We start from the raw sequence: 14,422 nt of genomic DNA on the forward strand, positions 1-14,422 counted from the left end.
TTTGTTGTCTTTCCCTTGTGCAATTAATCATTTAATTTTGGACGCAGCTGGAACCAGCAATGGAGGCAGAAGTCCATTAGTCACTGTTTGAAATGGGCCAGCCTGACCATCTCCCTTTACTGACAACTCAAAACCAACATAAAACCATGAAAGGTTTTCTTTCTAATGTTTAACTTTATCCTGCTTAGAACACGGACTTAAAAAAATATAGACTTAAAGAATTTTCTTTAATTATTCACACTAGAAAGGGAGAGACTTAGTAGTATCCTTTTACTGGGTAAAGCTCTCTTTTTTTTTTTTTTTTAAAGCCAGCATCTTCTTGTCAAGAGTTCATAGCCAAAACATGCCACGTCAATGCCAGGTTTCCAATGTACCCCTTGTATACCCAGCTACTGTCTAAAATAACTAAATAACCATTTCTTTACCCCTCAATTTCTTTAGCTGCAGAGGATATGGACAAATGATCAGATACCAGAGTGATTAATTTTGTTTTCTATTGAGCATGCCGGAGCCAGGGCAGCCTATTCAAGTTGCCACTGAGACTCCCACCCCAAGGGACAGCATGAGCCTTTATGAACAGGTCCACCTTTGCATACGAAGCAACCCTATGGTAAAAAAAAATCTGTAGCTTCTGCATGAAGGAAAATATACTTTTCATTTAATGCACACTTATCCTTTGAGTGCTGCCTACAGGATATCAGCACTTGGCTTGTGACCATCTGTAATAAGATAATGAGTATCAAATATGAATTTTCTTGGCCAGCTCTCTGTTTTTGACTAATTTTCTTTTCCTACAATTGCATTTTCCCCCCATCGATCGGTGCCAAGCACAGCACCTTAAAAATGTAACTAGTCAAAAGCTATGGTTTCTTTCTTTTTTTGGTGTGGCAGGATTAGATGAACAATACCTACCAGTCATTCAGTACTAAGAATTTGATGCAAATAAAATAAATCCATAACTACTTTTTCCTTCCACTCTCGTCAGGTGTTTCAAAAAAGCCTCTATTACTCCTACACCATTTCTGCGTCTTCCTCTTGAACATGGTTCTCCCACACTCCTGAGTCAGCCTATGTTCCCCAAAGAACAAGATGGTGCAACTTTTCCATTTCTCAGGAGGCATTAATGTTAAACAATGTAATGTTTTTCAGTGTGGCAAATAGTATATTAAGCTACAGATTCCCAACCAAAAATAATACAAGGAACCCCAAAGGGATTTCAGCAACTCTCTGGATACTCAAGAAGTGGCTATTCTTTAAGGCCAACTTCTACCAAAATCTGTGGGATTTCTACCATTACCTCTACCAGGCAAAAGACTACCAGAATTCCTAAGCTTATAAATATTTGGGAAAAATGCAATATAAAGTATACATTTTTTGGTCTCCAGGTATCTAATTCATGGCATCTGTGTTTTCCCCAGTCCCAAACTATACTGATGCTGGGAATTCAGAAAGATCTTGCAAATGAGCTGGGCAGGACAGACAAGGCACTATCTAAAACTATTGGGCTGTCCTTTTCGTCACTGGTAGCAGAGAGGGAGGAAAAAAAAAAATCTATACCATACAGCATGTCCAGACATCAGTTCACAGGCTCTAAGCCAACTGGAAGCAGCTTCAGTGTGATCTTGAGCCTGAGCTAATATTTTACGCTACCTCTCAGCAGGGTTTGAATCCTGCTCATGTCTGCTGGTCAGCACCAAATAAACCACATCCACATTGCTGCTAATCAGCTCTAAACATGAACGACTCATTGGTATTTGCCTACTCTATGCCATTATATGCCATACGGACACATGGGGAATGTATATATGAGATGGCCTATGATGGGAGAACTCTCTCCATCTCAAAGAAAAAGAAATTGAAACATAACAAATAATTAATTTGTTGCTTAACAATAATTAATAATTAATAATTAATTGCTGCTTAACTCGCCAGGAATCTCTCAATTAGAGAAATGCAATTTGATGGAATAATTCCACTATTTAAATTGTCGATAAAGTCAAATGTGATATTTTTTTGTCTTAAAAAGAAAAACCAAAACAAAACCTAATGCAAGGCCAGTCATATTTCATAAATCAACAGGCTTTAGGAAATCTCAAAATATAAATGGGATTTTTCTTTTCCAACTTGTCAGCAGAAGCAAAGGCCCTGCCAACATAAACCATCAACGCATACTTGTCTGAGAAATTGTGATGCTGAAGTAAAACTTGGCTAGGACAGCATTATACGAAACTGTTATATATTATTCTGCTGTACTATACAGGGAAAGTTAAGTAAATCAATAAATCTGATATCCATGAATGCAATTAAACATTTGGTTTTAATGAAGCTCAGTTATACTCATTTCTAAACAATAATAATAATAAAAAGCTCTATTACCACTAGAAGAGGAATGTAGATGTTTTCAGTTTGTAAGAAATTAATTAGACTATAGAGGGCTGTCAGGCTTACATACCACATATTCACATTAAGTCTGTCTCTGCCCAAGACACAGCGAAAGACTACAGTACTCCTGTGCCACCTAAAAACCTACAAGACCTTCATTTTATAATTAATGCTACAGCTTCAAAAGTAAAGGGACCGATCCCACAGCTGTACCACCTCTTTCAGTGAGAGTTTTAGGTGAATAGGTAACAGAATTGGAGCCTTGCGGCCCTGGAGTGTTGTTCTCATGATGCTCGTGATGGAGGTACAGCAGTTACTCACTGCAGTGTTTTTCAACATGCATGATAGCAGAAGGTGATCCGTAAAGTGATAGGGCATTTTTATTTATTTTTCTTATCAATTCTACATTCTCAGGACTTTGTATAACAAATTCCCAGGCAAGTAAGCAGGCAAACAAACAAAAGAGGAAGAAAAATGAAGTAGTGAATGAAAACTTCACTTTTAGTCTGTTTTAATTAGTTGCAGATTAATACTATTGGGATAAATGAACAAGATGATCTGTGGACTGTTTTTCTAATGGGCTAGGTGATCTTTAGATATTTTCCAAATTGTTTGGTCATTCTTAACTTTAAAGGACCAGGAAATACAGAGAATGGGAGCTGGACTCCAGAAACAGAAGTACTCCTGTCTCCACCACTGCCCCTGGGCAGCCTTGGACAGGCAATTCACCTCTTTCTGCATCAGTTCCCCACCTTTAAAATGGGGTAAATTTTAGTAACCACAGACAATAATTATATATTGATGAAAAGCATCGCACAAGACCCAAGTGATACCATTATCCTACTATATTGCACATCAGGATTCCATTAAAATAACAAGTCTGACCCAAATCAACAAAGGGCAACATCTCAAAGGGAGGTTAAAGCAGTAGCATTATTGGTTTTACATATTGCAGTAGTGGAGAGGTGTTCTCATGCAGACACATCATTAGTCAAATACGTCTTATTCCAGCCAATGCCTTTCATTAACCTGAAAATATATTCTATAGCACTGTGTCTAAAATGTAGTCATACCCAGAGACTACTGTAGCACACACTTAATCCTTTCTCAGTGCAAGACAGATTTGTCCAGAGTGAATGCATATTGGTCTGCAACTTTGATGCCTGAAATGTAAGAAAGGAGTTACTTGAATCGAAAGCGATAGTGCAATTTTATGTCCAGCATTTGGGTTGCAAGAAACAGCAATTGTGTTATCGAAGAAAGTGTCACGTGAGCTCAACTGGGAAGGTGACACGACAGACCGAGGAAAGCAGAGAAAAAAGAAGGAAGGAAACGTTGGCATCAGTGCCAATTTAGTGAGCACATTCTATAGCACTGTGCAGCAAATGGTGTAACAATAAAAGAAGGCTTGATTCAAACTTGCACATCACATTAAGGCTCATGGAATGCTTTTTCAATTTACAAAATATATAAAAATATTTTTAGTTTTAGTTTTGTTTTTTGTTTAAATTAAGTGCTGTCAGACACAGACTTGATGGAGAAGAGGCAAGCTCAAACAGCCGGGTACAGATCAGCTATCACGCTTGTCCCAGCAGTAGCAGTGATGCCTGGGGGATTACTGTGCACCTGGGGACAGCGTGCACACAATTGTCAAAGAATGGACATAATGTTCATCTCAGATCACAGAGGTGATCATGATCTAGGAGCTGTTCTGCTTGAACAGCCAGAATGAAGAAGCTATGAAACCCCAGAAGCTGAATGCTTTCTAACGTTAAGCTCAAAAACCTCCAGTAGTTTCATGGTCAGATAAATTACAAACCATGCAAGATGTTTATATGAACTAAAAGCTCTTCAGAAAGTATGGAGAAAAAGCACACATCCAAACCGGTGCTTTTCTCAACTGAGTTTTTCTCCTAACTTCTTTTTTGGATGAAATCTCCCCTTCTGTGGGGAAATCATGCTTGAGGAGTCATGAGGAATTTAAATTTTTTTCTCACTGGTTTCCTACTTCCATTCCTTTTTTAAATAGTTGATGTCTGGAGTGTCATATTTAAATCCCTCTTCAGCTGACTCTGTCTGGCATGCAGTGAGTTCAGCCAGACCATTTGAAAAATGGATGGCTCTAGTATTGGTGGCCTCATGTAGCATAACTATCTAATCCCATTAAAAATGACTGTCTATTCAATTCTGGGGCCTTATCCCCATCACTGTCACTGTGGACACAGCATCTTTCCGTCACTGATGAGGCTGGACAATGACTGAATACTTTTTGTATGTGTGAATGGGCTTATTATCTAGCAATTGAGTAACTCAGGGATTCTTAGGATTTTCAAGAGCATTTTGGTGTTTCAGAAAGAAAAGGCTTCCCGTGAGATTTGTATCCTTAAACTACTGAGGCATTTCTGAGAGGACCTCTCAAGCTCCCCCCACCAGAGAGATCACTGGGGATGCCTTTGTAGCTGCACATCCCCGTGCCAGCATCCTCTGCCAGCCCCTGGACCACTGAGATTGTGCTCTTCTTCAGGCTGCATTTTTGTGTGTATTTGCTCGGTTCCGCACTTGCAGAGAAAGTAATAGGGGAAAAATCATTCAAGTCTATACAAATTTATCACAGAAGATGTGTGTGGTGGCTACAGGCCAAAATTATTTGCTAAAAACTTGAAGAGCCTCCAAGCTAGATAAACAGAAGGGTATTTTCTGAGGACAGGAAGGAAACAACTTGACTTTGTCGTACCTTCACCTTCCCACAAGCTTTGACAGTCTAATTGGCTTTCTTATCCAGATGGAAGCGCCGGAAATCCTGATTACCCATTGTTCCCATTTCGTGCATTCAGCATTTACCGTCTCCTCTCCGCCATTCAGCTCTTCTTCCTCCGGAGGAGCCAGCAGGATACAGATTATGGCATGATTATATTCTCCTCTAACCTGCATTTTAGGCAGCTACCAGTGTCAACCCAACTATTTATGCCATTGTAATCCTATGTGAAGTGAGGCACTCGAATGTTATGTCTGAGAGAATGTAACATAGCTGGAATGCGTGAGTGTCCGTGTATAAGAGAGCCGAGTCTACTTCTCACTTATCTTTATATCTCACCCCCTCTATCTGCCTGAAAAATGAAACTAGTCAAACCTGTCTTAGTTCGCAGATTTCACACTTTATTCTTCCTGTAGCTCATCATAGACTAATCACGTCATATTTACAAGCTAATAACACATGTCAAATGCTCAACCATGTGGCTGCACTGTAAGTAAGAACTTGATGGTTGTGTTTGGTCAGAGCAAGGTTGATCCAGTCCAGCACCTTGTCTCTGGCCCTGGCCAACAGCAGATACTTAGGGGTAAGATATAAGAACATAACAAGCACACCCCAGTTGGTACCCCCAGCTCTGACAAGCATGAGTGTCAGGGACATCTTTGGGTTTGACAGCCCTGGAGAGGCTCCCCCAGCTCTCCTCCCCAAATTGTCTCATCTTTTTTGAATCTACTGATATTTTTTACATTGACACCCACCTGTGACAGTGAGCTCCACAGCTTCATTATGTGGTGAACAAAAAAGTACTTTCCTTTGCTCTAAAGTTTCATTTGATGTCTCTTAATTTGGGGGTTACAAAAAATATTCAGCAATTGTCCCCTCTTCAGCATGACATTCAACCTCGTTTCATCATACTCCTTTTCTCCATCACCTCCTTTCAAAAGTGACAAGTCCTAGTCTATTTTCTCTCCTTGGATAAAAGCTGTTCCACACTTGTGATCATAATTTTTGCCCTTCTCTGTACTTTTTCTGGATATAATGCTTCCTTTTCTGAGATGGGGATGGGGAGCGGAAAACAAGAACTGCATGCAGAATTCAAGACGTGAGTGCACTATGGATTTATAAAGTGGTGATGAGGGTTTTTGTTCTATCCTCTATTTCTGTCTCAGTAATTCCTATGATCCTTTTCGCTTCTTCGACTACTGCTGAGCATTCAAGGCTTCAGAGCATGCTAAAATGTGGAACCTATTCTTTATGACTAATTTCATGTCTTTTAATGAACTCTCCTAATCTGGGGAAAAGACACAGTCCCTACCTATCCACAACCGGAACAATGCCCAAGGTGCCTGTCTAGTAGGAGTGGGATGATATTTGTGTTCTGAGATTTTAGTGAGCTAAGAGCTTGCACTTCCTTTCATTAGATGTTTTTCAGGCACTTAAACTTTAGCCCCATGCAACAGCTGTATGGGGTAGGTAAGAATCATTAAATGAATTTCATAGATGGAGAAATTGAGACAGAGGGATTTGTCCAGTTCACTTAGAAACTGTCACAAAGCCAGGAACAGACTGAGACCAGTCTCCTTCCACCAGTTGCTGCAAGTGAAACGGCTGCCCCAGGGACTGTCCTCACCTGGGGCTCCATGGCCACATGATGTCTTATGTCTTTACCGCTGCAGCTTGCATGCAGCAGGTATCATGCCATGGAAAAACAAGAATCCCTACTCCAGCAAGTTGGTGGGCAACTACAGCATCCTATCCTATCCTATCCTATCCTATCCCATCCTATCCTATTGTACTGCAGTTTTCTTCCCACCTCCTTCTTTCCCTAGCAGTACATGCTGAGGAAATCTCTGATGACATTTCTTCCTAGCCCTGCACTAGCAGAAGGGGTTGAATGGGCAGTCATGTCCCATGCTAGGCATTGGCTCTGTCACGTTGTGGGAAGGAGGCATGTACCTTCTGATGGGGGTGAGAGCTATGGATTGTCTTGATAATACCAGTAAGTTGCCAGCAAGGTAAGCCATGAAGTCGTTTTGAAGTGTCCTATTTCCCTTCATATTATTTCAGACTGGATCATGTGCAGTAAATCATAGAATCATAGAACAGGTTGGGTTGGAAGGGACCTTTAAAGGTCATCTAGTCCAACTCCTCTGCAAGGAACAGGGACATCTTCAACCAGATCTTTCCACCCAAATTCTCAAGGGACACATTGCCACAATAATGTTTTGGTGGTAGAGGTATACGGTGTCCAGTGGGCCTGATTCTGGAAGATGCTTAGTGCTCTCAGGACCTCAGTGCAGCTACTTGGGATTTCACACCACCTGGCCTTTTATTCCTAACCAGTTTTAATGAGAAGGCCTGGATGGTTCAAGAGGTTGACAGTGCATTATGAAACCTTTCAAATAGACATTGCTGGCTCAGATCAAGCACAGGTAATGACTGGAAGTTATTACTATTGGCTATCAGGCTGTGAAATGAGTTTTGTGGAGTAAGTCAACAAGCACCCTTATCACAAACTGTTATCACTCATGGACACTCTCTTAACCAACCTCAGCAGTGAATGCAGCAGCTAAATGGGCACAGATACTGAGATACATCCTCAGTTGTTCTCCTGCTAGAGCAAAAACAGGCATTGGTAGGGAAACTTCTGAAAACTTGTACTGAAAAAGATGCTGCTACACTTTTCCTATGGTGAAGGAGCCTAACACTGTCAGCTTGCACTCTGGGGATCTATCTGCGACAGTGCCAGATGAGAGAAAAATGTCACTGCCAGCATATGTTGCCTTGACATACCTGACTACCTAAAACTGGGAAACGACTCTGTGAGCTCAACAATTGTAAAAAGAGCACATTAGAGAAGAAAGAAAATGCTTTTAATGTGGAGAAGAGTAATTTCTCTTGAAAGTTCTTCATTTCTTAGGTAGCTCTGGAACAAGACATCAGTGCAGATCCTGTCCCACATGGTGCAAATTTTCCCTGTGGACCTTGCAGCAATGCAATCCCTTTAACTACAATGCTGAGAGCACTGCATTATATTTTTACAGACTGTGAGAACAACTGGTGAATGCAGACTGCCATGGTCCATGCAAGGGGTTAATTAGAGTAAACTTGTGGAAGATGCCAGATACATACCAAAACTACATACATAAAATAACATACATACATAAAACTCCTCTCGGTGTGGGAATGAGCTACAGGAATCCCATCCGCTATAGCAAACGGGTCCCTCCAACAGGGAGAGGGGTCCTGGTAACAAACTGTTTGCTCTCTCTGCTGCTGTCTGTCCCCGAACTCCGTTACAAAAGGCTTGGTAACACCACTATTGCACAAAATGCAAAATTAAGGGAAAAAGACTCCAGCTACTCATGCTGTTTGTAGATAAAGTAAACAAACCCAGAAAAGGTTGAGACAGCTGGAAATCTGACAGGAAAACTGGGTTTTCCAGGGAGAACACTAGAGCCAATTTACAGTTAATTACTGTGATTTGGAACAGCTCTGTGAGTAAATACCAGCCTCTGATTGTCCAAGTAAGGAAGATAATTGGTTCCTGAACTGTGTCCATTGTGTATTTAAAATGTTGTCAGCCTGTTCCTTTCTCAAACTCAGAAGAGGTTTGGTTTCCAGCAACGTGAATCTGCTACTCTTCTGTTAACAAGTAGCTAAAATCCTAATGCTGACCATCATACCTGCCATGAACGCAATGTACTGAGCTCCACAGCCATATTTATAAAGCGATCTCTCCTAATGATGAGGCTGCTGGACGATGCATGAGTTCGCAGCTGCAAAGCAATCCTGCCATCACTGGTGAAACAGCTTTGAGGACAAGAAGGACTGGAGGGCCACCGGGCACTGCCAGCCCAAAAATGTGCCAAGCACCGCACTGCTGCAAAAGGGTATAGAGAAGGATGGGCAGCAAGAGAGAAGGGATGTCATGGAAAACCCCCAAACTGCATTATCTATTTCTTTTTTTCTCTTCAGAGCAACTAGAGAGAAAATGTTTTTACAGAGATTGTACCAACATTTGAAAAACGGATATTGATACATTCATTAAAAGGCAAAACAAAAACTCAACGAGTACTAGGATTGTTTCTTAAGGAGCTCAAGTATTACTGAAATATTGGCTCACCTGAGTCCAGAGCAGGTACTGAGACTGACTGAGGAGTCGGGGTACCCTCGTACATTGCCGTGGTAATAGCAGTGACCCTGATTGCAAAAAAGAGAAAACATTTCAGTAATCATAAAAGCTCTTTGCTCTCTTATTTTCTCAATGTTTTCAAAGCTGTTTTCAATTTCATTCAGCACATTGACAGCGCCTTTCCTGCCCCACTAAATATTCACTGTACTTAACAGTCCAAAGGGTTCTTAAATGGAAACCTTGGGTGTTTGTAAACCCCAGAGATTGGGGTGGTGGGGGTTTTTTTGTTGTTGTTGTTTTGTGGTTTGTTTTTTTTTTTAAAGAGGGTCAACGGTATTTAAATTGCATGACTGACAACCTTTTTCTGTGTTATTTTATTTAAAGTTACAATATGGAATATTTTATAAAATTAATCAGATGAAGAAATCAGCTGACACATTTTACTACTTTCTATAGACATGCATATTTTTATTTAAGGTAATTTACATCTATGTAAATACATCTATAGGAGGTAGCTATGTATAAAAAGAAGTATTAAAAAAGCCAATCCCAACCCCATAGCTTGAAAAAAATCACAGAGCAAACGAAGGGGAAGGGAAGCAGGTTGGAAAGGAAACCTTTTATTGAATTACCGAGTGGCTGCATGTTATTAAGAACAACCAAGAATAAGAGGGTCTTCTATTTTGAGAGGCAACAATCCAATTTCATTTTGCAGCTAGGTTATTGTATTTCCTTAATAATTCACTGCTTGCAAAAGGCACCCACAACAGAGATACTTTCTCAGCACATACACATATCTGTCTGGAATCAAGGTTAATTTTATTGTTGACTAAAGGTTATATTACATTCCCAATTATGTGACTGGCTGGAAAGCAATGATTGTGTCACGTCGGGCATTTCTTTTCTCATGGCTCCTTTGAATGCCACCTGGAAACTGAAAACACTGTTGTAAAAGGTTGCTATCTTATTAGTGCAAAGGAAAGTTATCACTCATGCTTCAACCTGTCATCTCACTGTGCCTTTTTGTTACTCGGTTCGTTCACATCCATCTAGCTGCATTAATTAACCTTTTCAGTTTTGGAGCATGGTTTTCACTTACAAAGCCTCACATAGCAGACTTCTAAAGACCACCTTGATTTTGTTAAAGAAAGCAATAACCATGAAAATGCTGGGCAAGATGGAATAATTCAGATATGAATTTTCTGCAAATAAGGTTATACCATGAAAAATATTTGTTTAGAGCATTTGTATTTCCAACATGAGCAACTGAACACAGAACAGCAACATCTGACTTTTAAATGCAAATGTCAGTAGCTTTTCTCAGTGAAAGAAATGACAGAAACAGTAATAGTGTTTCACTCTTGGGTATTTTTATCATCAGTACTCATAAAGAGTCAGTAACACGTTAGCAAGGATAAAGCCACAATAAAAGGGAGGAAGTCATAGACTGAATTTTTTGGGGATGATTGCTTCAGTCACAATTGTTACGGACGTCAAAGTTTTTAGCATGAGTGTACTATTTCACTTGATTTTAATATTATCAGTTACATGCATCCAGTTGGTAAGACAGGAGAAAAAACAACACTCCCCACCTCAGTACTAACTCTCATACAGTGACCCTGACACAGTCTAAAACCAAAAATAAAGTAGTTTTATTCTTGTCACTTAAAGATAAGTATAAGGCAGAGGTGCAGTTCAGAGCTCTTAAGAAGCCAGTCTTTGGGGTTTAGCATCACCAGTGTTAAGCACAGTCCTCAGTGAAAAGGGGAGGGCAAGCTGATATCTCGTACCACGCAGGCTGCTGCTGCAGTCTAGCTGTCTTTATCAAAGAGTGAATTATGGCAAAGGCCCCGATTTCTTTCCCTCTGTACACACAACTTGTCATTTTATTAACTTTGAGCTCCTTGTTGTGGCCCATTTCACAACTTCTCTGAGATCCACATGCTATATGATGCCAAAGTTCGATACCGAAAATGTAAACTTATCAGACCGTGGCCTGCAATTGGACTGGTAGAAAATTGATTTCTAGCTCAGTAACTCCACTGAACTGCAGGATTTCTTTTTTCTCCTATCAAATCTTTTTATTTCTGTAAACTAGTATATAAAATGGATGACCCCCTAAAAACAAATAATTACCATGGCTGATTTGTCATACTTACTTGAGATCATTTAATAAATACCAGCTTTTGACAACTGCAAATTTTTCAAGTGCTACAAACCAGAAAAATAACCTGGACACTGAATCGTGTGCTAGAGAAACTCCCCACATGACAGCTCCACAAACCTGACTTGGTCTGACCTCCATGCAGAATTTGACTAAGCAACTTTTCTATGGGAAATTTGATTTGGTTTCAACTACAGACTATATTGATGTCCTCAGCGAAGAAGAGGTATAAAAATAAAACCACAGAGACTTATCTTTTTAAAACCATTTTACAGCATTTAATGAAAAATGAATTTGCTGATCTCTCAAAAAAATATTTTAGGCAGCAAAATGCACTGTCAGTACTAATCATGACTTACTGCCATTATGAAAAAAGGTATTTTTTGTTTTAGTAAGGGAAAGCCTAGCTATCATTAGCTGTACACATATTCATGTTAATGTAGGTTAATCTGTCGAAGAGTTGTGTGCTTCATTTCTTTCCTTTTACTTCCTCAAGTAGTCTATACAGCCTTCCTGTTTCTAAAACAAATGACTATTTTCTACTAAGCTGATTTTGAGGAAGATAGGAGCATCCAGCAAAAAAGAAAACACTGAAAACTTTCAAAATGATTGCTTTACTTGGGAGGTCTGGGGCTATAACAAAGATGCTTTTTCAGAAGTAAGATATTATGCATAGAAATAATGCCTTTCACTGATACCAGCAAAGCCCATTATGGATGGGAACACAAAGCACGATGCCTCTTCTGACAGCGCCAATAAATAAGTAACATAACATAACAAATACTTTATAGGACTTAGATGAAACCACTTGCTGCATTGTTTCTAATTAAGGCGTTCATTCTGTCAGAGGACAAAAACATTACATTTGTTTATATAAAGCAGTTTTTAACTACTGATTTTAACAAGGATCATATTATCCATATTTATATACACATACACATAAATATAAACATGCATAAATATACACATACATACATATATATATGTATAAAGCATATTCTTAACAGTCTTATGGTCTAGTTTAAAAAATAAACCCAAACAACCAACCCCCTCTCCCAAACCCCAGCCATGGCTTCCCCAATGCGGAAAGACACCCAAGCCTTCAAAATCTCTGATGTGAGCTTCTGCACTATGGAAATCAGATATTTAGGGCTTCCTTCCTAACTGAACCAGGCCTTTCCTCCATAACTGATCAACAATGGCTGCATTTATTATAAAATTTTAATGGGTGTATTTCCAAGAAGTTGAATAAATCTTACAGATTTTAAAAGTCACCTGGTTAAAACCCCACAGCCTGCCTTTAAAGTCTCTCTCTAAAAATTCATGTGTAGGATCACAGCAGTCAAAAAGGTACTGAAGGCAACGATAAAAAAAGATCACACATCAAGCTGTTTCATCCCATGGCTCAGATCCCGGCAGAGAGCACTTTGGGTTTTAACGATGAAGCCTCATCTACCCACGAAACACCAACCTTACCGTGTAATTGCGTGCGAGAACCACATCAGTGCCATCTTTCAAATAATGTGTTTCTGTGAAGCTGCTGGCTAATAGGCCCCTGAAAAAAATAGAGCAGACGTAATATTAAGGTCACATCACCTTGAATTTGTCCTTTAGTGGTTCCGTTTGAGACAGTGATCAAAGCCAAGCATTAATGATACAATGACTACTGGGGCTGTGTGCGAACTAAGGAAAAATATAACTCCAAATACTGAAACTGCAGTACATGAACACTTCCTTCATTAACTGTGAAAGGACTACAAGTTTCCAGACCGCTTTCTTTTCCAAATGAGGACTGCCTGTCAGCACATCTCAGTATTGATTCTTCATGCAATTTTCAACACATTTTACATTAAATCTGAAATCTAGACATTTGGAGTATCATTAAGTAATGGTGGTTTGTGGAAAAGGAAAATGTTTCCCTGTGTTACTTGTTCTACTATACGATGTGTTGTATTCATCAGCAAGTGACCACCCAAAGACTCATTTAGCTCTCAGTAAATGAAACAAACTTCTTCCATTGACACTCAAGGAAAAACACTACAAGAACATTACAGAAGTTAGAGTACTGGATTCATTCTGTTCATCTGAAAAGGATATTCATGAATGGAAATCTAATGACTTGAAATGATCTATCAGGAGACAGTGAAAGACCATATCTGTGATGAGGCATTTTGTTCTCATTCTCTCCACACTTCCCCTCCTGCCTTTGGCAATGATATAAAAAATTTTGACTTGCAATTACCATTTTACGGAAATCTCCAGAGAGGGGCATGTGCGTGACAACTATGAAAACTTTTCGTTTTATAGTAAACTCAAGGAATAGGGAAAGCAGCATCTGCCTTTTTTAAAAAAAAGTCTTGCTATTGATCAGTTTTTCAACTTCTTATCTAAAGAGCATTTCTAACAAGGCCAGAAGGAAGAATATATATTCACATTTACTCCTAACATCATAGGTGTTAAGCTGTGTTCCTCAACACAAACGTGCTTGAGTTTTTACAAACATTGTAGTGAAATGCAAAATCACAATATAGAAGAAACCAAAGATAAATGCCACCATCACCTTCAGAAAACTGGAGAGTTCGGACTATTGAAAACCTTTGGCATAGGGTTTCATAATGAAGCCTTTCTTCCTTGGGTTGTTCATTTGAACAAACCAGGCCCTTTCTTTTACTTAAAGCTGGTTAATTCTGCACTCTTGCATATATACTAGTGTGAACTAGTACACAGTCTCAGTACATAGTTCTTGCACTTTGTATAAACATTAAAACTGGTTGTGCTAGGATCTGTACAAACACTTATTAGAGAGAAAACTCATCTTTAAAAGCCTCTATCTTAAGGTAGAAGAAAAAAACCCACTGAATGAAACAAGAAAAAAAAAAAAAGAAAAAAGAAAAAGGAAACAGCAACGTAAAAAGATGAAGATAGCAAAGCCCCAACACAATAAGTATTCAAGCATAGATTCTCACTTTACATTTTTCAGCTTGTGGGA

At 39.3% G+C, this 14,422-nt stretch overlaps 1 protein-coding gene across 2 annotated transcripts in view; it reads right to left on the reverse strand.

The window, feature by feature from the left end:
- The window catches only part of ADAM12 (ADAM metallopeptidase domain 12), a 190,167-nt gene that overhangs the window by 68,594 nt on the left and 107,151 nt on the right, over positions 1-14,422 (reverse strand). For both annotated transcript variants that reach the window (XM_009277960.1, XM_009277959.1), the window contains exons 4-5: positions 12,910-12,988; positions 9,261-9,337 (exon numbers count right to left, since the gene is read on the reverse strand). In XM_009277960.1, the coding sequence (XP_009276235.1) occupies positions 9,261-9,337; positions 12,910-12,988 (156 nt within the window). The remainder of the gene's footprint in view (positions 1-9,260; positions 9,338-12,909; positions 12,989-14,422) is intronic.

This window comes from Aptenodytes forsteri, unplaced genomic scaffold, assembly GCF_000699145.1.
Source record: "Aptenodytes forsteri isolate BGI_AS27 unplaced genomic scaffold, ASM69914v1 Scaffold15, whole genome shotgun sequence".
Taxonomy (NCBI): domain Eukaryota; kingdom Metazoa; phylum Chordata; class Aves; order Sphenisciformes; family Spheniscidae; genus Aptenodytes; species Aptenodytes forsteri.